The 27,386-nt window shown below is 39.4% G+C and overlaps 1 protein-coding gene across 1 annotated transcript; it reads right to left on the bottom strand.

Moving 5' to 3' along the window:
- Nucleotides 1-59: 59 nt before the first annotated feature.
- Nucleotides 60-23,564, bottom strand: rnf217 (ring finger protein 217). Its single transcript, XM_016294625.1, has 6 exons — nucleotides 22,604-23,564; nucleotides 9,372-9,602; nucleotides 9,065-9,229; nucleotides 2,399-2,600; nucleotides 1,341-1,412; nucleotides 60-450 (listed from the first exon to the last, which is right to left on the bottom strand). Exons 1-6 carry the CDS (start codon nucleotides 23,462-23,464, stop codon nucleotides 371-373), a joined length of 1,611 nt encoding a protein of 536 aa, XP_016150111.1. The 5' UTR covers nucleotides 23,465-23,564; the 3' UTR covers nucleotides 60-370.
- Between the last annotated feature and the right edge of the window lie 3,822 nt (nucleotides 23,565-27,386).

The following is a 27,386-nucleotide window of genomic DNA, read 5'->3' as shown; positions in this document are numbered from 1 at the left end:
CTGATGCACGTCATAAATAGACTGAAGGACAAAATCATTCACGCTGTGTGGCTCCACTGCATAACACATCATGCAGGAAATTATTACCAGTCTATAGTTCCATTCCTAAAAATGAACTGAATTAAAAATCAGTTTGAGGGGTTATAAATAAAACATTCCAAAAACAGAATCTCCTCAATTAGACTTTGATCACGATGCCAAAAACACCATGTGGAGGAAAGGGTCACTGTGCAATTGAGGATATTCACGAGATGCAGCGAACAGGAAAACTGCTCGTCGTGATTGTTGTATGTGTTCGGTCACTTGGCACCCAGGGCTATTTTTAGGGTGCTTGTGTGTCCAGGTCCTGAGCAGGATGACCCAAGCTGAATCAGCACAGCCAGCGGCCCGACCCCTGTGAGCGCTTCCTCCTCCTCTTACAGATGTAGTAGATAGGCAAAGCAAACAAGCCTGCAGAGAGATCAGTCACAACACAGGACAGCTCGGTCACACGAAACAAGGTTGAAAACAAGAAACTCATCTATCCAATAATGTGCTTTACAGAACAATTAACCAAATTCAAATATATATATATATATATATATATATATATACAGTGGGTACGTGGAGAACAAATCTCTTCTGCCGTTTACAACAGAACCATAAACTGCAGTATGAAGAGTGTGTTGCAGCAGTAATAAGACTTTTGTTTTTATTAAAGACAAAGGTAGTTTGTTCAGAAAACCAGCCTAAAAATCCACAACAAAAAAAAGTTTTATTATTATTTTTACACGTTTTAAATTATTTTCTTTTTCTTTTTTCATTCATTCTTCAATTGTATTTTCATGATTATAAAGATTTTATTTTTTACTTTCAGGACTATGAAGGGTTTTTCCTCAAATTCCTAATTCCTAAATGTGTCTAACTCATTTTGTGAGTTTGTTTTTCAAATACTTTTTTTAAATGTAATTTCATTAGACTTTTTAATGTTCTTATTAGAGATTATAATACATAAATTAATGACAATAAAACAAATATTGCCAAGATGCATATCAATAATTACTTTTTATAATATAAAAATATAAATTTCTTGGACTAGACAGTTGAATGCTCAATATGCATATTGCCTTTCCACATTTTTGAATTTGTAAATAAAACCATTGTATTTCATGTCACAACCACATTTATATTTTCACTATAGAACTGAAAAAAGGGCATTATTGTCATGAAAATGTTACAATTATTTTACAAAATTGCTATAAAAAGCAAATTACATCAACTGTTTTCTTTTGAATAAAATACAACTCAGACATGTTCCTGACAGGCTTTGTGAGATTCAGGAAGTGTAACACAATCCTTACCTATGACCAAAGCAAGAGCTCCAACAACTACCACGAGGACAATGACCACTGGAGCCACCAGCACTTTACTCACTGTGAAACGAGCAACAGAAAAGCATTCAGGCTCACAAAGACAGACACATTTAGAATTCTTATCTACTGCTGGACTAAAAAGAAATGGATGGAGTGCATTTGTCTTTCTCAGCAAGTCAGTTGGTTAAAGTGAACCCTATGACCTGTAGACCAAACACTTGTGTCTGTGATGTATGAATGGTTGGGTATTATACTACAGTTCGTTACACTAGCCTGAGGACACCACACAAACACCGGCTCACGTAAAGTATACAGATATGCAAACTAAAAGCAGATCATAGAGTCTGTCATATCTCTGTGCTATTACTAACTGGCATTATCAGGGAGTTAACTAAACTAGCATGGTCTGAAACAGTGTAAACTTCTCTTTTAGGTGCTCTAGTTGTGTCAGAACCATTTATTTTTGTGATATAACCTAGAAGTGAACTTGTATTTCATCTGCGTAAAAATAAGTGCAAGGGTTGTACAGCTGTATACAAATACAAAAATATACATATTTAACTTTACAGTTATATACACAATTGTATATATATATATATATATATATATATATATATATATATATATATATATATACACACAACAGTATGTCTGTACACTGATGTTTATTGGTGAGCTTGCAATCTAAATTAATTAATCAAGATAATAAAGAGATGATACATAAATAATGCAACTTTTTTGGCCATGTTTGACTCCGAATGATCATAAAACGTTTTTCTTTTAAGGCAAAATAAACTGGTCAGTTAGTAAAGTTTTGTGAGACTTAAATCTGTCTTAACTGCTAGCTAGTTGTATCTAAAAATGTACAGTTAAAGACTGTTACTTGTATATTGGAAACAAGCTGGTATGCAGAGCACCTAAAAGCACATTATGATAACAAATGGACAAGAAATCTCAAGATAACCCAATGTTATGTTTCCAAAGTAACCCCTAGTACTCCAAAAGAACTTAAATAAATCAAGTTGTGCTCTCTGCTGCAAACTCACTACAAACAGAGCCTCGGACCAGCCGGCGCAGATGGGGTTTCTCAGGCAGGTAGCGGTACTTGCATCCAAACACGCTCAGATTGGAGGTGTGATCCCCAAAGAAGCGCAGATGCCTGTACTTCTCCCCGCAACGATAACAGAAGTTAGTGTTGCACTGCATGCAGGTCATGTGATCACAGCCCTCTGTTCTCTGAATGTGGATCTGTTGGTATGGAGAAGAAATCATCTGGCAAAGAGTAATCAATTCACAATGATGCACCATCCAGCCATTTATTTTTTCACTTTCTAATCAGACGTGTGAGCTAGTGGGGCAAATTTTCTTGAATCTGGGCCAGTGACTGACATGTTCAATTCACGAGTTCACATTTACATATAATGAACAGAGTAAAGGTTATGCATATTTGGCGTGCTGTCCGGGGAGAGGGGTCCGAGCTCGGGTCTAAGCCCGGACCCAGAGCGCTCCCCCCGAGTGTTCCTCCCTGTGCTGGGGTAGGAACGGGCTGAAGGTGAGGAGTCGGGGTGGTGGAGGGATACTGAAGACTAAAGATAATGAAGGTAAGGCTGCTTTGATTATTTATAGAGGTTCTCTCTTGTGCTGATTGGCTAGATGGTGTAATTACTGATGATGGACTGGCTGTGTTAATTATCTACGCGTGCTCCTCCCGAAATTTGTTAATAAAACATCACTTCACGAGTTCACACTTACATATAATGAACAGAGTAAAGGTTATGCATATTTGGCGTGCTGTCCGGGGAGAGGGGTCCGAGCTCGGGTCTAAGCCCGGACCCAGAGCACTCCCCCAAAGATGCAATTAGTACGGGACAGCAGCCAGAGAGGAGCGTTGATAACTCCCAAAATTTGCAAAGCTTAAAATTGGTAGGGTGCTGGACGTCGCTTGTAGTAGCGGCACTGCTGAGGCTTTAGAAGACAGAACTAGAGGCTTCTGCTGAAGCGGGCACTGCTGCGGCATCTGAAAAGAAAACTCCTGTGGGAGTGGGAACTGCTACAGTATCTGAAAAGAGATAGTGGCTTCTGCGGAAGCGGCCGTTACTGCGGCATCTGAAAAGAAAACTCCTGCGGGAGTGGGAACTGCTACGGCATCTGGAAAGAGAAAAATGGCTTCTGTGGAAGCAAGCGCTGCTGCGGCAGTGTAAAATACACTCCTGCGGGAGCGGGAACTGCTGCGGCAGTGGGGAAGTATGGAAAAGCTCCTACGGGAGCGGGAACTGCTGTGGGGAAGTATGAAAAAGCTAATGCGGCGGAGGGGAAACATGGAAGAGCTCCTGCGGGAGCGGCCGCTACTGTGGCATCTGAAAAGAAAACTCCTGCGGGAGTGGGAACTGCTACGACATCTGGAAAGAGAAAAATGGCTTCTGCGGAAGCAAGCGCTGCTGCGGTAGTGTAAAAAACAGATAATGGCTCCAGCGGGAGCGGGAACTTCTGTGGCAGTGGGGAAATATGAAAAAAGCTCCTGCGGGAGCGGGAACTGCTACGGCAGTGGGGAAATATGGAAAAGCTCTTGTGGGAGCGGGCACTGCTGCGGCAGTGGGGAAATATGGAAAAGCTCCTGCAGGAGCGGGCACTGCTTTGGCAGTGGGGAAATATGGAAAAAACTCCTACGGGAGCGGGAACTGCTGTGGCGGTGGGGAAATATGAAAAAGCTCCTGCGGGAGCGGGCACTGCTGCGGCAGTGTGGGAATTTAGGTAAAGCTCCTGTGGGAGTGGGTGCTGCTGGGATGGCTAGAGTGGGGATGGGTCGTTATAGATGGATTATGTGATGTAAAAGGGGGTCAACTATGATGGGTCTGAAGTTTGAGTGACCGGGGCTATACTGACGTAAAAAGGGGTTGGCCGATGAGGGTTTGGTGGGCTTCCTTGATGTGGGAGCAGTCTGATCGAATGTAGCTCTTGAAAGCTTCTGACGACCAACGACCGAGTGCTTGTATCTGCTGCTGGGGGAGGCCTTTTTGGGCCACTGTGGTTGCTGCGCCAATTCGGAATGAATGGCTGGGAAAATTATCAGCTGGGGTACCGGATAGGAGTAGAATGGATTTAAGGTGCTTTTGAAACGAGAAACGAGTGACGGGGCGGTTGGAGTCGTCTGTAAAAAGGGGGTCGGATGGGAGTTTGGACTGTGATTTCCTGAGCTGGACAAAGGCTAGGAGGGCTTGGTATGGTAGTATGGGTGATTGTAGAATGAAAATAAAAATGAAATGGCCTTTCTTGGTCTGGTCTGTTTTACTTTGCTTAATGAAGTAAGAGATGGTTTCGTCATCCAGCACTGCTAGATCGGAGATAGTGGGGTGGATGTTGAAGCTAGATGTGATAGCGAGATCAGAGCATCTGAGAAAACCGAAGAAAGCCAGGATGAACATGGCGTGCGGGCGGAGTGAATGGAATGATACCTCTGCGGAGGGTGGAAATACATTTGGTCAATATTTGTAAGGTTATGGGTTGCCTGGTGTCTGGGCAGGTGGGATGGACTCTTTGAATACCTTTGATGAGTAGGGAGGTCTGAGAATTCACTACTTCACCTGAAATTTTATTAATTTGCAACGCGGCCTGCGCCGCTAGTGGAGGCAGCCTCAAAGTCGTCTGCTACGAGAGCTGGATGCCCGGCTGCGTACGGCGCTGCGGCCGGAAGAGCCGCGGTCAAAGGCTGAGCCGCAGCAGGAGGTGAGTGAGGCTTTGCTGTGGCGAGCTCGGGGCTTTGCACGGTCTATTGGCTAGAGAATCTGTGCCATTAGCGGAGGCGTGCTCATGCTTGGGACAGCTCCGGGAGCGATAGCTGACGAAAGAGGTGGAAAGAGAGGGGGAATGGTGGACGTCGGGGCCTGCACCATTAGCAGAGTCATGCTTACGCTTGGGATGGCTTCGGGAGCGGAAGAAAGAGGGGGAAAGAAAGGGGGAAGGGTGGGCGTTGGGCCTGCGCCATTAGCGGAGGGATGCTTACGCTTGGGACGGCTCCGGGAGCGGGAGAAAAGGAGGGGAAGAGAGGGGGAATGTCGGGTGTCGGGGCCTGCGCCATTAGCGGAGGAAGCCGCACGCTAGGGTTGGACAGTGGGGCTGCAGGCAATGGGAAGGGAAGGGGGGCGGGTTGGGTAAGTGGAAGGGTTAGTGACATTTAGCGGGACAAGCGGAAATGCCTGGGAAGCCTGCAGTGTTGCCGACTTAGCAATTTGTTGCTAGATTTGGCAACATTAATACGTTTCCGTTGAAAACGCATCTTTTCCTCTTGTTTTGGCCTTCCATCCACGCTAAAACAAGGAGTCCTAGAAAACAGAGCTTTAAAAACGCTTTCCAGATAGGATAAATTTGAAAATGCTGTTTTCACGTTGCAGAAAAGTTGGGAGTGGGGTAAGGAAAGGGCTGAGGATGGGTCTGCGCCACTAGCGGAGGCGTGCTCACGCTAGCATCTGCTACGGGAGCTGGAGGCCACTGAACAGAAAAATGGTTATTAGTAGCATGAGGGAGCGGAAGACATGTGGGCCTGTGTTACAAATGGAGGTAGCCTCACGTTTGCTTCAGCTGCTGTAGCTGTAGGCCATGGGAAGGGGATGGGGTTGTGACATCCTGAAGAGCCTGTGTAGCCTGCACTGCTAGTGGAGGCAGCCTCACGCTAGCGTCTGCTATGGGAGCTGGGGGCCGCTGAAAGGAAAAAAGGGGGTTAGAAGTAACAGGACGAAAATACTGAGATGTGAGGGCCTGTGTTGCAAGCGGAAGCAGCTTCACGCTTGCTTTGGCTGCTGTAGCTGTAGGCCGCGAGTAAGTGGAAGGGTTAGTGACATTAAGTGGGACAAGCGGAAATGCCTGGGTAGCCTGCGGTGTTGCCGAATTAGCAATTTGTTGCTAGACTTGGCAACATTAATACGTTTCCGTTGAAAACACATTTTTTCCTCTTGCTTTGGCCTTCCATCCACGCTAAAACAAGGAGTCCAGGAAAACAGAGCTTTAAAAACGCTTTCCAGAGCGGATAAATTTGAAAATGCTGTTTTCACGTTGCAGAAATGGAAGCTTTTGAAAACAATGAAGCATGTTTAGTTGTGTAACGCATTGTACCAATAGACATGTTTATACTAGCAAAGTTAATTTTGCAGTTATGTGCTATTCACTTTCTCACTGTTGCTAAAGATATTTACTTTGCACGCTCTTCATATTACAGTCCTAAAAAGATGACAGAAAATTTACTCACGATTGCTGTCCTGCGGCAAAACATGAGGGCAGTTGCGTTTTAGATCAATTCCGAGTGAACGCGTCAGTGGATGGTGAAATATTTCCGTAAAGGAATTGATCCTGTCAGAAGAACTGCGTGAAACTTATGTCTGTTCCGTCTGTATCATCTCGGTGAGGTTTTATATATGCACAGTAAGGCTAATGTAACGCTTTCAGACATTTCAGTGTGGATGATAAACTTTGGGGGAAAAAAGTTTTTTTTATTTATTTTTTTAATTGCTTTAAAAAATGGCATCAACATCCGTTTATGTCATAACGTCGTTTAACAAACTTTAGCCCCGAAAACCTGCTTTTAGCTACTTCACCTGAAATTTTATTAATTTGCAACGTGGCCTGCGCCGCTAGTGGAGGCGGCCTCAAAGTCGTCTGCTACGAGAGCTGGAGGCCCAGCTGCGTACGGCGCTGCGGCCGGAAGAGCCGCGGTGAAAGGCTGAGCCGCAACAGGAGGTGAGTGAGGCTTTGCTGCGGTGAGATCTGGGGCGTGGCCCAGGCTGGTTGAAGGCCTGCTGCTGCTGCGACCCAGCGCTCGAGGACAGGAGAGCTTATGCGGGACGATGGTGGTGTCGAGCGAGGCGAGCTCGGGGCTTTGCACGGTCTATTGGCTAGAGCGTGTGGCTGGTCGAGAAGAGCAGTGGCCGCGATGAAGCCTGGTGCTCGGTGGCCATGTCTGGCAGGGAAGGAGTGATCGTGGGGCCGGCAAATTGCGGCGGATTTGAAAAAATCCCCAGTATAGGTCTCTTCGTGGGATGGGAAATTGGGTCTGTGATAAGATGGCAAAGGGAGCGAACCGAATGATGAAGACTAGAGATAAAGGTAAGGCTGCTTTGATTATTTATAGAGGTTCTCTCTTGTGCTGATTGGATAGATGGTGTAATTACTGATGATAGACTGGCCATGTTAATTATCTGCGCGTGCTCCTCCCGAAATTTGTTAATAAAACATCACTTAGTGAAAGCCTAGAGCTCACAAAATGATCATTTACAATGATTACACTGCAATTATTCCATCAAATAATGCACTTCTCAGTATTATGGGTTGAGAAACTTGTTCACAAAGGGAAGGTTCTCAACTGAAAGATGTTTGGTAAGCCCTTAGGTATTTGGCTCAGGTATGTGCACTATGCCAAACACTCATGTTCTAATGTATCCTCCAAAGCACCATGAATGCACATGTCTGGATGGAAAAAGCAACGCCTTGTAGAACTTGTTGATCTCTTGCAGTTGTGTCAGTGGAAAGAAGAACTTTAATTCAGGATCACTTTGCCCAGACCCCAGTCTTATGATGTCTTATGACTAGAATGCCATGTTTCCCAAAACCATAATTAAAGTTAGACAGGAGGAAAGGAAAATAAAAACACACAATAAACACAATCCTTCACTATCTCAGATGAGAACATTCGGTTTTTACAATGACTGACTCTGTATGTAACTCCTATTAATTTTATATGGGGCATATTTTACACTGCATTTTATTTTCCCCCTGAAGGTTAGTAAAGATGTGTGCACTTAAAACTGTGACAGAAGAGTTTTCCACCTGACTAAAATTTTATTAAAATTAAGAAGGCTTTTTTTTGCTACCATACCTTTAAGACTTCAGTCAGACTTCAAAATAAGGTTCTATTGACATTAGGTAAAGCAATAGCTAACATAAAAGTTGTATTCAAGCTGTATAAATAAACATTAGTTAATGTATTAAATGAACACGAATTGATTCAAGATATTATATTATATATAACTTATGTTAACAAATTTATCTTTACTGTAAAAATCACCAAGACTATATGCAAATGACCTGCATTACCAATCAAACATCTGGGGTCAGTAAGAATTATTTATTTTTAAGGAAATTATTACTTTAATTCAGCAAGGATGCATTAAAAAAATAAAATAAATGACATCAAGGACATTTATAACGTTACAAAAGATTTCAATTTCAGAGAAGAGATTGCTGAATTGGTGAAGAGAAGAAATAGCTGAAAAAAGTAATTATTTTCTTTTTGCGCACAAAAAGTAATCTCGTAGCTTTATAAAATTACGGTTGAACCAATGATGTCACATGGACTATTTTAACGATGTCCCACTCCTTACTACGTTTCTGGACTTTGAATGTGGTAGCTCTCTTGCTATTTATGCAGGATCATAAAAATCTCAGATTTCATCAACAATATCTTAATTTGTGTTCCGAAGATGAACAAAGGTCTTACGGGATTGGAACAACATGAGGTTGAGTAATTAATGACAGAATTATAATTTTTGGGTGGACTAACCCTTTAATATACTTACTCATGGTTATGATGTCAATGCCATACCAAATGTGGTATTATGAACATTGGATTACAGTACATAAAGTAATAACTTTTCCATGTCAAAAAATGAATTAAAATCTAGTTTTCAGTATACGTACAGTGCATTTTTGTAGAGCACGTTCATTACCTTGCAGCGTGGACACTTCTGAGCGTTCCTCTGGCCGTGTTCGATGACACTGGCCCAGTGACGCAACAGCTTGTCTCCTTTCTTGTAGTCTCGACACTTCAGGCCTTCGTGCCAGGGCGCGTGGCATTTAAAACACCAGACAATCTGGCACTTTGTGCACTGAATCTGTAAGGAATATTTAAAGAGACAGACATGCAGTTTGCTTACTCAAGAAAGCCTTTTGGCAAACAAAGTCATTCTGATTCAGAGTTTAGACACATAATTCTACATTGTAACTACAGAATGGGCAACAAGCGAAAAACCAGACCTTATACTTATGTTCACTTTTGGTGGACGTCTGTTGGCTATGACCCTTCAGGGAGGTAAACAGGCTGCACTGGGGACACGGTTTTGTGCTGGAGTCCAGTCTGCTCAGCTCTAAGAGGTACTTGTATTTTGCCAGCTCTTCACTGGACAGGTGCAAAATCACCAAACTTTCCTCCAAGAAACCACTGCACTCTGTAATGGGACACACCAAGTGTGCCCGACCCATGTGAACCTTAAAAAAAAAAAATGCAATCAGGCAAATACGTTAAAGACCGCAAGCATTAATGCAGTGGTAAACCTTTGCATGACTCTAAGTGCAGTTAAATATGTAATCCACCCTGTTTGAAAACTGTGACGTGTGGAGTGCGATTTAGTGTTCTTGGAAATCATGGGTTTTAATCAGTGATTACAAGCGAGGACAGAAGCAAGCAGGAAGTGCAAACGATCTGTGTACTCAAGCAACTCAAATAGACACTGTAAAATCAGCATTGTACCTGAGGTACTTCCAAGTCAACAAGCGACTATCAAACAATCACTGAAGTACGGTAACACGTGATTGAAGAGGGCTCAGCGAGTAGGAACGAACAGTAGGGGCTAGTTTGCACAGGTTGAATGCGGTATGATTTGTTGATAAATGAATCCATGTTGAATGACCTTTCCCAGTCTCCTAGAGGGAGTTAAGGGATCTCATGGATCAGTGAGATCCATTTCATTCTCATTGTTCACATAACAGAGCTTTGGTGTAGCCCTACAGCTGCGGGACTATGACTATCGGCACCTCCCCTGTGAGAGGATTGCTGTGCGTCCTGCCTCTGGTTCCCCACCCATCTTCATACGCTCCCCCCCTCTGGGACGACAGGATTACTGAGCGTTTCCATTGCGAGATATAATCTACTCTCCACCCTCCTATTTTTATGCTCAAGCAACATCATTTAAGGGACATTATCTGAGGTGAAAAAAAAGGGACTGGTCAAGAGACTTCTGTAAAATCAGGCAAGTCTTGGGTAGTTACGATTCAGCTGGAATAAAAATCTGCCATGACATCTGGAAGCAATGCATTCTGGACCAAAATAGACCAGACTGGATTCTGTCTGTCATTGCATGATGTGAGCACCTGGAAAGGGTGATAACAATTAGCAGCCACAGTTATTACCACTATCACAGCATCCATCCCTAAAATATGGAAATGGCTTGACAACAATAACCCCATTCTGAGTCAGGGTTGATAAGAGTGTCACAGAACAAGAGTTACTTTTAGAGGTCACAACAATACTGCTCCTGATTAGCCATTTAGTCAAGATTCTTTTTAAAAATATTTTTTAGGGGTGTTGCCATCGCTTAGCCTACTACAGTTGGGCTAAATCAGGGATCCTCAAATCTGGCTCGCGAGATCCACTTTCCTGTTTAGCTCCAACCCTGATTAAACTCACCAACCTGTGATTTTCTAATGATCCTGAAGACACTGATTAGCAAGCTCAGGTGTGTTTGATCGTCCCAATTGGCATACTTGTGCAATATTCGTGTTCATTTTGTAGTCACACTAAAAATAAGCGGATGATGCACTTATCCCAAAAAAAAACAAACCCATGTGGAATATTGGACACCTCATGCACTCAACTGCTCCAGCTTTCTTTACATAGCCTATGGAGAGGGCCTATTAGACTCCTATGGTGGATAACAAAGTAAACTTATCAATCTCATGCACTAGATGGTTGAGCACAGCTTTATTTACCTAACTTCAGCCTGAACAGGCTTGTACTAGTTTGGGGACGCTGCTGGAGCCATTTTTAAATGATGCACCAGACTAATGCGAAGGATGGCTTTGGTAAACAGCACTAACAATGCTCATGTTGAGAGAAGGGCTCTCGTGGCTGATTGTGTGGCATCTTGTGCTCGCAGCAGGTGAGATTCTGAGAGCCCGGTGTGCTTGGAGTTTACTTTGGGATCCTAATGAGATCTGGCACTCCCATGAGAGCCCTTACCTGAGTACGTGGCACCAACTGGTGACAGCAGCGCTAGCACTCCCCCAGGGCCACCCACCAGTTCTTTTTACACCTGTCAGCCTGCTGCTAATGGGCCGACCGTACAGCTAGCACAATAATGGCACTCGGCACCCACCGCAGGCGTGAACAATCCTCTCAGTATGGATGGAGAGTCTGATTTTCAGCCTTCCATGTCACACGCTGGCATCCTGTATTAACTTTGACATGTTTTCTGATTGACCAGCACCACCTCTAGAGGTGGGCTATCTTCTTGGGGAGATATCTTTTTGATGGATGTGAAAGAGTGCAGAACTCACTCTTTGAGGCCGGCCACATGCCTGCTAAGAATAAATCTGATTTCTTACAGTAAACACTCAGTCAACATAAGACAGCAACCAAATTGTTGTGGGAAAAGTGCAGAACAGACATGAACATTTACTAGTGGTACTCATCTTTCCCATCTAGTTTCTAATATTAGCACTAACCAGGTACGGATTAAATTAATCTAAAAGAGCAGTCCTATCCTTAGATGACTTTTAAGAAAACTATGCTGCATAAGCAACACAAACCGCATGAGAAACCGTGAGAAAGCTGAACAGTGAGTGGCTGGTCACTAGGGCTGTGCGATTTGGGGGAAAATATCAAATTGCGATTTTTTTGACAGATATTGCGATTGCGATTTGATTTGCGATTTTAAATTAGCAAAGTCAAGCTTCAGCTCAATATTGTCAATAATGTGCAGCACAGTATGGGTATCATTACCCTGCTGAAAAAAACATTAGAAACCATCATAAAAATTCTTATAGTTTCTATTAAACCATTACAAAATGTTATCCTTTTTGTTTTGGGCATTTTTCCAATAGGAATTACTGTTGTTCTATTGGTTGCCATCTGCCAGATTACATCCCACCAATAGAATCCATCAAATAGACACCATTATAGTTTACATTAAAACCAAACAAATTCCCATTATAACCCTGAAATACATTAAATTTGTTATTGTGTTTTGGGAGGGGTTCTGTTGTTGTTTTTTTCAGCAGGCAAGATTATAATAGCGAGTATGAGAAGCATTCACAGACACGGGCTGTGTGTGCACTCTTCTGAATTGGGAATAGCCAACATGCATCCTAAACTTATTTGAAATTAATCTGTTGGGGAGATAAAAATGTGTAAGATAACGTTCACGTACTAACAAAAACATCTAAGAATGTATCTTTTATTCTCCAGTACTGAAAACAGAACGGATATGGGAGCTCTTGATATGCGCTGTGACGCAGCTCTTGCAAATGACCTTTTTTTGTTCGTTGCATACGTTTTTTTTTGTTTTAAATTAGCCTAACTATCGATCTGACCCAGTGGACGCCATAATCCCACTCTGTCTTTTTTTTTTTTTAATGGTGGGTGTTTACGCAGTTGGCTAGAGCAGTGCTGATTGGGGAGAACGGAGGTGCGCTCACTCTTGCCCAGGGCAAGTAAGACTGCAACTCAAGGCTGGCAGTCATGCATATGCTCTGGAACAGAGTAATATCGCGTCCACATCGCAGGCTTTGCGATTAGGAAATCGCAACGTCTCAAATCGCGATTTCGATTCGATTTATCGCACAGGCCTACTGGTCACACACCTCAGGGTGAAAATTGCATGTCAACATAGAAAGTAACTGAACATTTTTTATTTTCTCAGCAGATTTCCTGCATCACCTCATCTCATACATCTCAATTACCGTAGGTTGTAGGTAAAATTCAGTCCAGCAGAAACTGTATTCATACATTTAAATGGATCAGTTATTCTGCAAGTCTACTAAAGGTCAGTGAAACCAACTATACACATCTTCTACCAAACCTTCACACAATCTGATTCCTTATATCAAATCTACTGAGGCATATATTGTACATCAAAGCAAAAACTCAAAAGCAGAAAGACATAAAAAAAAGCATTACTCCAGTAGCGTGCCTTTTAAATGCTGCTTTTACAATGCCAAAGCAGACATGCCTGTATGTTTCTATTAACGGAGTAAAACTTTTATCAAATCCTTTAGTAAAATACAAAATTATGTGTTCTAAAACTTGGGAACAGGTTTATGAAACTGACAGGTTGATAGACAGGTTTATGAAAGCCAACTGTGACTGCTTCAGCCATTTTCTGTCATTTAAAGTTTTTGACTATCCTGTGCATCAAGGTTGGGCAACATTCAGAATTTAGGAATGGTGTCCCTTTCAATTAATGATTTGGAATTCATAGACATTCAAGTCTAACAAAAGGGACTTTCTTACTCCAACAGAAAAAACAAATGTTGCAACCTCCCAAAAATAAAACAAATATTTAATTTGGACTCACCTTTTTTTGTTCGTTGCATACGTTTTTTTTTTTTTTTAATTTGCCTAACTATCGATCTGACCCAGTGGACGCCATAATCCCACTCTGTCTCTCTCCGCCTACTGGTCACACACCTCAGGGTGAAAATTGCATGTCAATATAGAAAGTAACCGAACATTTTTTATTTTCTCAGCAGATTTCCTGCATCACCTCATCTCATACATCTCAATTACCGTAGGTTGTAGGTAAAATTCAGTCGAGCAGAAACTGTATTCATACATTTAAATGGATCAGTTATTCTGCAAGTCTACTAAAGGTCAGTGAAACCAACTATACACATCTTCTACCAAACCTTCACACAATCTGATTCCTTATATCAAATCTACTGAGGCATATATTGTACATCAAAGCAAAAACTCAAAAGCAGAAAGACATAAAAAAAAGCATTACTCCAGTAGCGTGCCTTTTAAATGCTGCTTTTACAATGCCAAAGCAGACATGCCTGTATGTTTCTATTAACGGAGTAAAACTTTTATCAAATCCTTTAGTAAAATACAAAATTATGTGTTCTAAAACTTGGGAACAGGTTTATGAAACTGACAGGTTGATAGACAGGTTTATGAAAGCCAACTGTGACTGCTTCAGCCATTTTCTGTCATTTAAAGTTTTTGACTATCCTGTGCATCAAGGTTGGGCAACATTCAGAATTTAGGAATGGTGTCCCTTTCAATTAATGATTTGGAATTCATAGACATTCAAGTCTAACAAAAGGGACTTTCTTACTCCAACAGAAAAAACAAATGTTGCAACCTCCCAAAAATAAAACAAATATTTAATTTGGACTCATTCGTACTCATTTAAATTAATCAAAATTGTTACCATGCAGCACCACAATGCTGTTTAGATAACTTTATACTTTTTGAATTTAAGTATTTATTATATTAAATAAATGCACAACACATATGCACGTCATATGTTTATATAGAAATTGCTATCATTGGCATTTTAATCTAACATCAAATGCTTCTGGAAATTTGGGATGTATAAACCTACATGTCTGAATGACTAGTCTGTCTTAAGGAAAACCTGAATAATTAGGATGATTAGGGTCCAACAGACACTGTCTAGGGAGTCTTTTTGGACTCTAGGGAGATTTGTTTAGGGAGGCATTCACACAGACTGCATGCTTAGGTTCAAAAACAGCTGGACAGAGCATAACAAACTAGAACGGAATGCAGGGATCTTAGATCACAAGTTTATAAAAAAAATGACAGAACTATTTTTAACTTGATACGTTCATGATGCTGAAAACAAGCTTTGCTTTTTTACTTAAAGCAACAATCAAAAATAGCAGACTGAAGAAGTCACAGTTTATGCATAATAATGGAAACATTACTTAGAGCAGCCGTTTTGAGGTCTGACAGTAATTTATTGTTGAAGGCTATGTTATTATTACAAAAGCAGTGTTTTGATGGCTGTGGCAGTGCTGCTTTAAAGGGTATAAATTTAAAAAGACACAAAAACTCTCAGAAATAGTTTACAGAGCCAAACGCTGTCAGCACACCAGACAGCTCTGAGAAGTTCTCTTTATTCATCTCTTTTGAAACAATGCTGCTAAAAATATTTACTACAAAAATCTAAATAAATTTGTAGATCTTAAACTCCTAAATTACTTATTTGATGAAATACCGCATACGTTGTTGGTGGCTATGATTACATGTTTAGAGGCCAATTTATACTTGCCCATAAACATGTTATACCAACAACATGAATGTGTTTTTATTAATAAATTATAAATGAAAGATTACAGTTTCTTGATTTTATTCTAATTTCAATTTTGAATGGCACACAACACATTCATTTCAAAAGCATTAAGAAATAATCATATTATGAGACCGATGTCAACTGATATCATTACGACTATCCAAGTCTCTTTAAACATAATATGTAAACCACTAATGAACCCAGTGCAAGCCAGCATTCTGAAATATTACTCCTAAGAATGAACCAAACGCCCTTGCCATAGGCACCTGACATTTAGACCAGCCGCCCCATTTGCCAAACCCAACACAAAGGCCTGAAATGAGAAACAGTGGCTCAGTTAAGTTAAATATTAGCTATTTAAATGAGTCTTTTGTAGTGCAAACCTCTTGCCATTTCTCTTCAGTAAAAGTGCACATTAACCGATCGCCCTTTCCTTTCATCTGCTTACAAACCATATTCACAGCATGCTGACAGAACTATTTTTAACTTGATACGTTCATGATGCTGAAAACAAGCTTTGCTTTTTTACTTAAAGCAACAATCAAAAATAGCAGACTGAAGAAGTCACAGTTTATGCATAATAATGGAAACATTACTTAGAGCAGCCGTTTTGAGGTCTGACAGTAATTTATTGTTGAAGGCTATGTTATTATTACAAAAGCAGTGTTTTGATGGCTGTGGCAGTGCTGCTTTAAAGGGTATAAATTTAAAAAGACACAAAAACTCTCAGAAATAGTTTACAGAGCCAAACGCTGTCAGCACACCAGACAGCTCTGAGAAGTTCTCTTTATTCATCTCTTTTGAAACAATGCTGCTAAAAATATTTACTACAAAAATCTAAATAAATTTGTAGATCTTAAACTCCTAAATTACTTATTTGATGAAATACCGCATACGTTGTTGGTGGCTATGATTACATGTTTAGAGGCCAATTTATACTTGCCCATAAACATGTTATACCAACAACATGAATGTGTTTTTATTAATAAATTATAAATGAAAGATTACAGTTTCTTGATTTTATTCTAATTTCAATTTTGAATGGCACACAACACATTCATTTCAAAAGCATTAAGAAATAATCATATTATGAGACCGATGTCAACTGATATCATTACGACTATCCAAGTCTCTTTAAACATAATATGTAAACCACTAATGAACCCAGTGCAAGCCAGCATTCTGAAATATTACTCCTAAGAATGAACCAAACGCCCTTGCCATAGGCACCTGACATTTAGACCAGCCGCCCCATTTGCCAAACCCAACACAAAGGCCTGAAATGAGAAACAGTGGCTCAGTTAAGTTAAATATTAGCTATTTAAATGAGTCTTTTGTAGTGCAAACCTCTTGCCATTTCTCTTCAGTAAAAGTGCACATTAACCGATCGCCCTTTCCTTTCATCTGCTTACAAACCATATTCACAGCATGAATTTGATCTCATATATTCTTATTATCTAAATTGCTTTTGAAATCATGCACCGCACAGGCATAAAACTGACTGCAATGAAAGCAGAATTGTTGAATGTCACATTTAAAAGTAGAAAAGTGCACAAATGAGCATTCGAATCATACAACAAAAGGGAAAACTTAACTCATAAACTCAAACGTTAAAGGAATAGTTCACCCGAAAATGAAAGATATTTTGATGAAAGTTGGAACAGTCCATAAAACTAAAGTCAATGGGGTTTAAAACAAGACAATGAGAGTGAGTAAATGATGACAGCAATTTCTTTTTGGGTGGACTATCCCTTTAAATTAAATAATTTCCAAAGTAAAAACCCAAATCTATTGCACTTCACTTTAGGGCTGCACAATTAATCAAATTTCTAATCGCGATTACAATTATGGATGCCACAATTACATAATCGTTCAAAGCGGCAATTAATCGTTCAAAGTCCACTTATGTTATCCTGCGTGCTTAAGATGCATTTTTTTCTTTCTACATGTTATCTTAAGGGTTTTTCCCATTATTTTAATTTTAGTATAACATTATAATACCATTCATATTTTTTTTATAATTTAAAGAAGAAACCAATCCGATGTATAGTTGACATTTGAGGCTTAATACTATAGAAAAGCACTAAAAGTTTTTCAGCATGAATGTGTTTTTATTAATAAATTATAAATTAAAGATTACAGTTTCTTGATTTCATTCTAATTTCAATTTTGAATGGCACACAAACACATTCATTTCAAAAGCATTAAGAAATAATCATATTATGAGACCGATGTCAACTGATATCATTACGACTATCCAAGTCTCTTTAAACATAATACGTAAACCACTAATGAACCCAGTGCAAGCCAGCATTCTGAAATATTACTCCTAAGAATGAACCAAACGCCCTTGCCATAGGCACCTGACATTTAGACCAGCCGCCCCATTTGCCAAACCCAACACAAAGGCCTGAAATGAGAAACAGTGGCTCAGTTAAGTTAAATATTAGCTATTTAAATGAGTCTTTTGTAGTGCAAACCTCTTGCCATTTCTCTTCAGTAAAAGTGCACATTAACCGATCGCCCTTTCCTTTCATCTGCTTACAAACCATATTCACAGCATGCATTTGATCTCATATATTCTTATTATCTAAATTGCTTTTGAAATCATGCACCGCACAGGCCTAAAACTGACTGCAATGAAAGCAGAATTGTTGAATGTCACATTTAAAAGTAGAAAAGTGCACAAATGAGCATTCGAATCATACAACAAAAGGGAAAACTTAACTCATAAACTCAAACGTTAAAGGAATAGTTCACCCGAAAATGAAAGATATTTTGATGAAAGTTGGAACAGTCCATAAAACTAAAGTCAATGGGGTTTAAAACAAGACAATGAGAGTGAGTAAATGATGACAGCAATTTCTTTTTGGGTGGACTATCCCTTTAAATTAAATAATTTCCAAAGTAAAAACCCAAATCTATTGCACTTCACTTTAGGGCTGCACAATTAATCAAATTTCTAATCGCGATTACAATTATGGATGCCACAATTACATAATCGTTCAAAGCGGCAATTAATCGTTCAAAGTCCACTTATGTTATCCTGCGTGCTTAAGATGCATTTTTTTCTTTCTACATGTTATCTTAAGGGTTTTTCCCATTATTTTAATTTTAGTATAACATTATAATACCATTCATATTTTTTTTATAATTTAAAGAAGAAACCAATCCGATGTATAGTTGACATTTGAGGCTTAATACTATAGAAAAGCACTAAAAGTTTTTCAGTTAGAGTGTTTTCAGCTTGTTAATTTTCTTATAAAAATACGGCATTGCATCAAACAATGGTATAAACATCATTCAATGTAAATTGTGATAATCTTAATAATAAATCGCAATTCCAATTTCAAGGGAATAATCGACAATTATGATCTGTCATAATCGTGCAGCCCTACTTAAAATTTTTGTAAGCCTAATGCTCACATAAAGGATGTTTTCATGTTTTACATACGAGTAGTAGCCAGAACCAGAAACTAAGTACTTATGCATTACGCCACCTTGTTATGATGCTGTACACAGCTGTAAAGCTGTCATTGGATATGATTCAAACAGACAGGTTTTACAGGTAATCAGCTTTTTACAGTACGTCCATGAACAGCAAAACACACGCTGCTACAATGGGAGGAGTGGCGATATATCTGCAAGCGGCTATATAAACACAATTATTTTTGGCAGCATCATCACCATAACTGTGCACTCCAGAACACAGTCGAGAAAAAAAGGTGAACCCAGTGCAAGCCAGCATTCTGAAATATTACTCCTAAGAATGAACCAAACGCCCTTGCCATAGGCACCTGACATTTAGACCAGCCGCCCCATTTGCCAAACCCAACACAAAGGCCTGAAATGAGAAACAGTGGCTCAGTTAAGTTAAATATTAGCTATTTAAATGAGTCTTTTGTAGTGCAAACCTCTTGCCATTTCTCTTCAGTAAAAGTGCACATTAACCGATCGCCCTTTCCTTTCATCTGCTTACAAACCATATTCACAGCATGCATTTGATCTCATATATTCTTATTATCTAAATTGCTTTTGAAATCATGCACCGCACAGGCCTAAAACTGACTGCAATGAAAGCAGAATTGTTGAATGTCACATTTAAAAGTAGAAAAGTGCACAAATGAGCATTCGAATCATACAACAAAAGGGAAAACTTAACTCATAAACTCAAACGTTAAAGGAATAGTTCACCCGAAAATGAAAGATATTTTGATGAAAGTTGGAACAGTCCATAAAACTAAAGTCAATGGGGTTTAAAACAAGACAATGAGAGTGAGTAAATGATGACAGCAATTTCTTTTTGGGTGGACTATCCCTTTAAATTAAATAATTTCCAAAGTAAAAACCCAAATCTATTGCACTTCACTTTAGGGCTGCACAATTAATCAAATTTCTAATCGCGATTACAATTATGGATGCCACAATTACATAATCGTTCAAAGCGGCAATTAATCGTTCAAAGTCCACTTATGTTATCCTGCGTGCTTAAGATGCATTTTTTTCTTTCTACATGTTATCTTAAGGGTTTTTCCCATTATTTTAATTTTAGTATAACATTATAATACCATTCATATTTTTTTTATAATTTAAAGAAGAAACCAATCCGATGTATAGTTGACATTTGAGGCTTAATACTATAGAAAAGCACTAAAAGTTTTTCAGTTAGAGTGTTTTCAGCTTGTTAATTTTCTTATAAAAATACGGCATTGCATCAAACAATGGTATAAACATCATTCAATGTAAATTGTGATAATCTTAATAATAAATCGCAATTCCAATTTCAAGGGAATAATCGACAATTATGATCTGTCATAATCGTGCAGCCCTACTTAAAATTTTTGTAAGCCTAATGCTCACATAAAGGATGTTTTCATGTTTTACATACGAGTAGTAGCCAGAACCAGAAACTAAGTACTTATGCATTACGCCACCTTGTTATGATGCTGTACACAGCTGTAAAGCTGTCATTGGATATGATTCAAACAGACAGGTTTTACAGGTAATCAGCTTTTTACAGTACGTCCATGAACAGCAAAACACACGCTGCTACAATGGGAGGAGTGGCGATATATCTGCAAGCGGCTATATAAACACAATTATTTTTGGCAGCATCATCACCATAACTGTGCACTCCAGAACACAGTCGAGAAAAAAAGGTCTAGGCTTGCAGCTAAGCAGGCCAAGTGAGCTCACCAAACACTGGTGACTGCTTGGCCATGAATAAGACAAATCCAGACCAATACCTTTGGCCACAAAAGACAGCTATCATTACCACATCAACCTCTGCCTGACCCCCAAGATCATTCATGGGGGCAATAAATCTGAGCAGCAACAGTCAAACTTGATTACGACCACAAGATCCCTCCAGAAGGGCAAATTGTTTCTATGTTGCCTGCAAACCACGCACAGAACTTCCAGCCAAGTCATGTAATGTAATTAGAGGCTGAGCTCAGTGATTAAACAATCAATTACCGCACAAGTTCTTCCTCCCCTTGCCAGCGACATGACTCACTGCCACTGGGTAGAAAAAAAGTCCTCTTTCTAAGAACCTGATATTAGAGTATTTCAACCAAACTAGGGATATGAAAAAAAAATATATATATATTTTTAATTTAGGGTTACATGAAGGTCTTAAAGAAGTTCACACGAACTGAAAACAATGTGACTTTACACGAAGTGAAGATTCTGTCATCATTTAGTCACCCTTATGTTGTGTGACTTGTGTCATGTTTTTATGTCCATACAATGAAAGCCAACTCTGAAAATTTAAAAATTATTGCAGTATGTTTTACAAGAACATAGAATTTCAAAATTTCACATTAAATTCAATGTGTTAATTGTCATTTCTTTGAAATAGTTTGTGGAATTTGCTAGCAATTTCCAAGTGAAACCGTTTCAAAGTAAATATACTTTCAGTGAATGAGGTCTGACCACAGCATTCTTCTGAATATCTTCTTTTGTGTTGCACAGAAACAAGAAAGTCATACAGGTTTGAAATGAAATTAGGTTGGGTAAATGATTGCAGAATTTTCATTTTTTGAGTGATCTATCTGTTTACAATTTGGGGTTCACCTGACATGATAGGATGCATTTCTTAGGCCACTTTTTCAATGTCTGCAATCTTCAGCTACAACTGCCACAAGTCACACTAGAAGACAGTTTAAGGGGTTGTTTACATGAGGCATGTTCTTCTGTTTAAAAACATAGATAGAGTGCAATCGAATGAGTCTTGAGAAGTTTAGAAGTTGAACAATTTTTCAACTTGACAAGCTGTCTCAAAACCCCCCAAATTTCAACAGCCAATCTAAAATTGTAATACTTTTAATAGGATTAACTTAAAAGGTACAACTTGTCCAAGTGGTTTTTATCAAGAAAAATGTCTAGCTAAAGTACCGCATGCAAATTAAAACACCATTAAAATGTCAAAATAAAATGGCTGGATGACTAGTTGACCATGCCTAATCCAAAATTTTTTAAATATACAAATAAGTTCAATTTTTTAAAAGTTTAACCAAAGCCCTGACGAGACTCGATTTTACACATGCTGGTGTGTCATGTATCTTTCTGAGGAACTCAGAAATGGTCAAGCTTTTTTATATCACACAGACATGACTGTATTGTGTTACACAACAAGGGCCTCTGCTCTGCGGGAAAGGGAGTACTAAAATGACTAAAAACTAACATTTCCAAGTCTATGATGATGACCACATGGGCCAGACCAAGCAACACAGGAAACGCATCACTTCTCCAAAGCGGGACAGGACAGGCTGAGAACGTTTTCACAAACACAATGGAGAACTTCTCCATTAACAAACAGAAATATGCTATAGTTAGAAGACAAACAATTCAGAAAAGCAAATATCAGGCTGACTGACAGGTGCTCTTCCAACAAAACATGCTTGTCGAAACACCTTAGATTACCTTGTAAAGACCATAAACATGTCATCGTGGAGTATCACAGTATTACCATCACTATACCAGAAAAGCACATTAAGATGACAGATGTTTCACAGCTTCAGGAGGATGTGATTCTCATTGCTGGCACGTAGAGGCATATTAGGTTTGCATCAGTCCACTTTAAAGGTGGTTGCAGACACAAACAAAGAAACATCCCTGACTTTATTCAATGCTGAAAAGAAAGGAAAACTGAGATGGTATGGACGTGGATACCTGTGAGATGATGTATCTTTTCAGACATTCTTCACAAACTGCATTTTTGCAACAGTGTAGCGATACGGTTTGTTTGTCATCAAGACAAATACGACAGGTTAACACAACAGATAAACTGTTGCCAGTGATATACGAGCTGTTTAATCCAGACAGCATCAGGTCGGAGACTGTATAGGGCTCTGGATAGTGATCATGGTCCAATTCTGAATTTGGCAAGTCGGTGGGAGGTAAAACCAGCACATCTGATGATGATGATGATGATAAAGATGCAGCTTCATGATCAGATGTTGTTTTCTCAACAGGTATCCTATAATTATCATTGGCAATACAGTATACAGTGCAGTAAACATGCTCTTTTGATTGGCTGGGATCTTCACCACTCTTCAAATCAATATTATAATCAATATGATGATTCCCATCAGGATCTCCCAATCCTGAGTTGCTCTCCATGTTTTGTTGGAGACTTTTTGTGCTACATTGCATCCTTTCATCATCCTTTTCATGATCCAAGTCGTTCAGTTTGATGTCAAATCCTACTTTCTCCAGGTCTTTGGGATCTTCTGGATCTCTGATAGTGGAACCAAAATTCCTCCTTAAAATGTCAACGGCTCTTATGTTTTCCCTCTCGTTATTTTCTTTATTATTGCCTCCTGGCTCATGTTTGTGTTTATGAAACTCCAAAACATCCTTCGAGGATAACGATAATGATGATGGCACCTTCGCGTCGCTGCTGCGGACATCCCGGCCGAAATCAGTGCTCCGCGTCCCGCTGGATACATGGACAGATTCCCCATCGCGTCCAGTATAACCGGGCATATTTTGAGCGGTGACATTCACACTCACGGAAGACTCATCTTCCATTCCCGAGCGGTCAACTTTCCATTTGTGCGAAAACACACACAGTCCGCTTTCAAACTCACAAACTAAACACAGAGCGAGTAACTATTACACCACTTCCGGGTCCGAAATCACGAATCCTACTACGGCGAAGCCTCTGCTCATGAATATTAATTAAGTCACGTTGACGTTGCGTGGAAACGTTCCAATGACACAAGGTTGGCTTATGAATATAAATTAGGCAGGTTTGACGTTATGTCGTTGCTTTCCAATGGCAAAGACTTTGTTTATGAATATTAATAGAATTCTTCAGCGTAGTAGGATCAATAAATTCACAGCCGGGCGTTATTCTACTTTCGTTTAGGCTCTGTAGGTGAAAACGAGTACTGTTTATAACCTATTAAATGCGCTGCGTATCTAATTATAATAATTACAATTATTAGAATAGCCCAGATTATACAAGTAGTAGTACGTTTCTCTTTTTATTTATTTATTTATATTATTATTATAAACATAGCTGAACATGACTGAAACATCAACAAGATTTAAAACACTTTTGAACATTCTTAGAATGGAATAAAATCGATTAGAACTTTTCTTGATTTTATTACCACACTGAGAATGATTCATTTTATATAGGCTATATCTTACAGTCGGCCATAATTTTGTAATCATTGAGTTTCAAATATGTAACTCTGGTAATCCTACCCTTTCATGTCAGTTTTATCTTGATTAATTTAATATGTCTAGACACTAGAGGGAGGTAGAGCGTAAGGTAAAAACGAATCTCAATTTGCAAGCATTAGATTGGTTCTTCTTCAGAGGCTAAGATTGTTAGAAAAATAACGACATACGCAAATGCTGAGTGTATGTTTCTTTGGAAGAGTAAAAGGTAAATGAACCCAGTAATAGGTCACCTGGGCACGCTGTACAATCTGAATCAACATTCTGCCCTACCTTGTTGATCTCCTTTAGGATAAAGAGGCCCCAGGGTCCCTGATGATATTTGCACATTCACAGCATCTTTAAGCCATGTGAGGTCAGAAATGAAAGCTTTACACTTTATCTACAAACAACAAGGAATTTAAAAACAGTTGTCATTGCTAAAGATTTTAATAATACTATACATGTAGCGTAGCATGTTAAGAATTTCACATTTTATATATCGATATGCATTAGTAAACAGTGCAGCTTTTTGCTTCATATTATGCAAGTGCATCTAAACACAAAATGGCTATTCTTTCCTTGAAATAACAGAAAGTGTACTGCTTCCCAAGATGGCTTTTTAAACTGAACATGTTTGACAAATAGTCACTGTTGTGTGGCCATTTATAAAAGCGTGACAAAACCCGTCATTAATTAATAAATCAAAATCACAGATATTAGTCATGCTTAAACGTCCTTCTGTTAGGGGGCTAATTAAAACAATTCTAAGGAGTGACCATCTGTTATTATCTGTGATGAACCAAAGAAGGGTCACAATGTCACCGAATGCATTCAAGCACGTGTCACACGTTCAAAGCAACCAAATCCTGTGCTACACAGAGGCTCATTTGAGTTGTAGAAGCAAAGAGTCCCTCCCTTCCTCTGCCTTGAGACATCTATATTCATATTTTCTGGCATTTTAAGTGCCTAAGTGAATACAAAAGGTTGGATACAAAGATTAAGGAAGATTTTGCCTGTGAAAAACTCATTAGCCTGATGCCAAAGAGCTTCTGGGTGGTTGCCAGGATGTTGCTATGTAGGTTTTTTTTTTTTTTTTTGCCATGATGCTTTATAGTTGCTAGGGTGTTCTTGATTGTTTAGGTCCCGCTTTCAAAATGTGTTTTTCTTTTTTGCTCAGTTTATCATCTGGCAGGCTAAAATCTACAGTGGCACAGTAGGCTGCACAACACAATGAAATCTCCCCAACACAAGGCATAGAACTGATTTAATTGTGTTGCGACTTGTTTCCATTGTGTTGTGGTGATTTTGTTGTGTTGCGACTTGTTTCCGTCATGTTGCAACTTGTTTCTGTTGTGTTGCGGCTTGTGTCCGTTGTGTTAATTTTGTTGTGGCTTGTTTCCTTTGTGTTGCGGCTTGTTTCCATCATGTTGCAACTTGTTTCTGTTGTGTTGCGGCTTGTGTCCGTTGTGTTAATTTTGTTGTGGCTTGTTTCCTTTGTGTTGCGGCTTGTTTCCATCATGTTGCAACTTGTTTCTGTTGTGTTGCGGCTTGTGTCCGTTGTGTTAATTTTGTTGTGGCTTGTTTCCTTTGTGTTGCGGCTTGTTTCCATCATGTTGCAACTTGTTTCTGTTGTGTTGCGGCTTGTGTCCGTTGTGTTAATTTTGTTGTGGCTTGTTTCCTTTGTGTTGCGGCTTGTTTCCATCATGTTGCAACTTGTTTCTGTTGTGTTGCGGCTTGTGTCCGTTGTGTTAATTTTGTTGTGGCTTGTTTCCTTTGTGTTGCGGCTTGTTTCCATCATGTTGCAACTTGTTTCTGTTGTGTTGCGGCTTGTGTCCGTTGTGTTAATTTTGTTGTGGCTTGTTTCCTTTGTGTTGCGGCTTGTTTCCATCATGTTGCAACTTGTTTCTGTTGTGTTGCGGCTTGTGTCCGTTGTGTTGTGCTAATTTTGTTGTGTTGTGGCTTGTTTCCTTTGTGTTGCGACTTGTTTACATTGTGTTGTGCTAATTTCGTTGTGTTGCGACTAGTTTCCTTTCGGTTGCGGCTTGTTTCTATTGTGTTGTGCTAATTTCGTTGTGTTGTGCACTACTGGGCCACCGTAAAAAAAATCAGCATAAGCTCAAACAATAGCACATTTCTTAAGCTGCATAATTTTAGGAACAATTCAAGTCCGCACCTCGCAGGAATCATCACGGTGCTACTCCCAGCTAATAGTTAAATAATGATTAAAATGACACTAAACTGGAAAAAAGTTCATTCTTTTCTAGAGCTGTGAGACGGAATTCGCAGGAAATTGCAGATATACCCCATTCGCCCATGCATGTCATGTGATGTGTGAAGTAGCAAAGCTGAACGTTTGTTGTCACAACGAATGAGAAAAACTAGATAAAAAAACATAGATAACAGATACTGTAAATTAAAATACGGTAATAATACTGTAAATACATTATTGTACAGTAAATGCAATTACAGTACTGATACTGTAAATTAAAATACGGTAATAATACTGTAAATAAAATACAGTAAAGACATTACTGTACTGTAAATGCAACTACAGTACTAATACTGTAAACATTTTTACAATAAATTGCTGGCATCCAGCTGCCAGTAAGTTACTGTAAAATTTACAGCAACCTATTTACAGTGTGGTTGTAAAAACGTTATTTACGTGTCCACGAGCGAAGCTGAAGCACAAATAAAAGACGCAAGACGCATTCAGTTTGATTTTTAACGGCTAGAGGACCAAACCTTAGAGTAGCTTTAATAATCAAATTATAAGGGTTTATTCCTGAAAACTTCAGAATCTTTGCACTGAGATGCCAGCAATTAAATGATTCAGTCCTGTGGTAAGTCATTATACATTTTATACAGTGTTCCCATTAATACTGTAGATAAAATATTATGCATCATAATAATGATTCAACTAGCCTACTTATGGGGGCTTTGGCACAGAGCCCAGACTCAGTGTTTGATGGACAGGACTGAAACGATAAGGTAATGGGAGGGAATGCTTATGCCATCAAAAATTGCGGAGAACAGCTTCAGTGTCAGCAGCGTTCTGTAGCAAAATCTGGTCTTTCATCCCTATATATCACCTCCTTCCACAGCACAACCCCTCTGTGCTCCTTAAAACACCCTTCGGTCTTTGTACAGAATGAATTGTGGAGATAGGACACTAGTCCCTTTATCCCTCTAAAATATTGAAGCAAAATTGATTTCCATTTTGCACTGTTTTCCACACATCATCTACAGCTGTAAACGTTGTGGGGCTTTACAGATTATG

The sequence above is a fragment of the Sinocyclocheilus grahami genome, unplaced genomic scaffold, assembly GCF_001515645.1.
Source record: "Sinocyclocheilus grahami isolate Dianchi unplaced genomic scaffold, SAMN03320097.WGS_v1.1 scaffold321.1, whole genome shotgun sequence".
In the NCBI taxonomy this organism is placed as follows: domain Eukaryota; kingdom Metazoa; phylum Chordata; class Actinopteri; order Cypriniformes; family Cyprinidae; genus Sinocyclocheilus; species Sinocyclocheilus grahami.
This window is presented reverse-complemented; position numbering and strand designations above follow the sequence as displayed.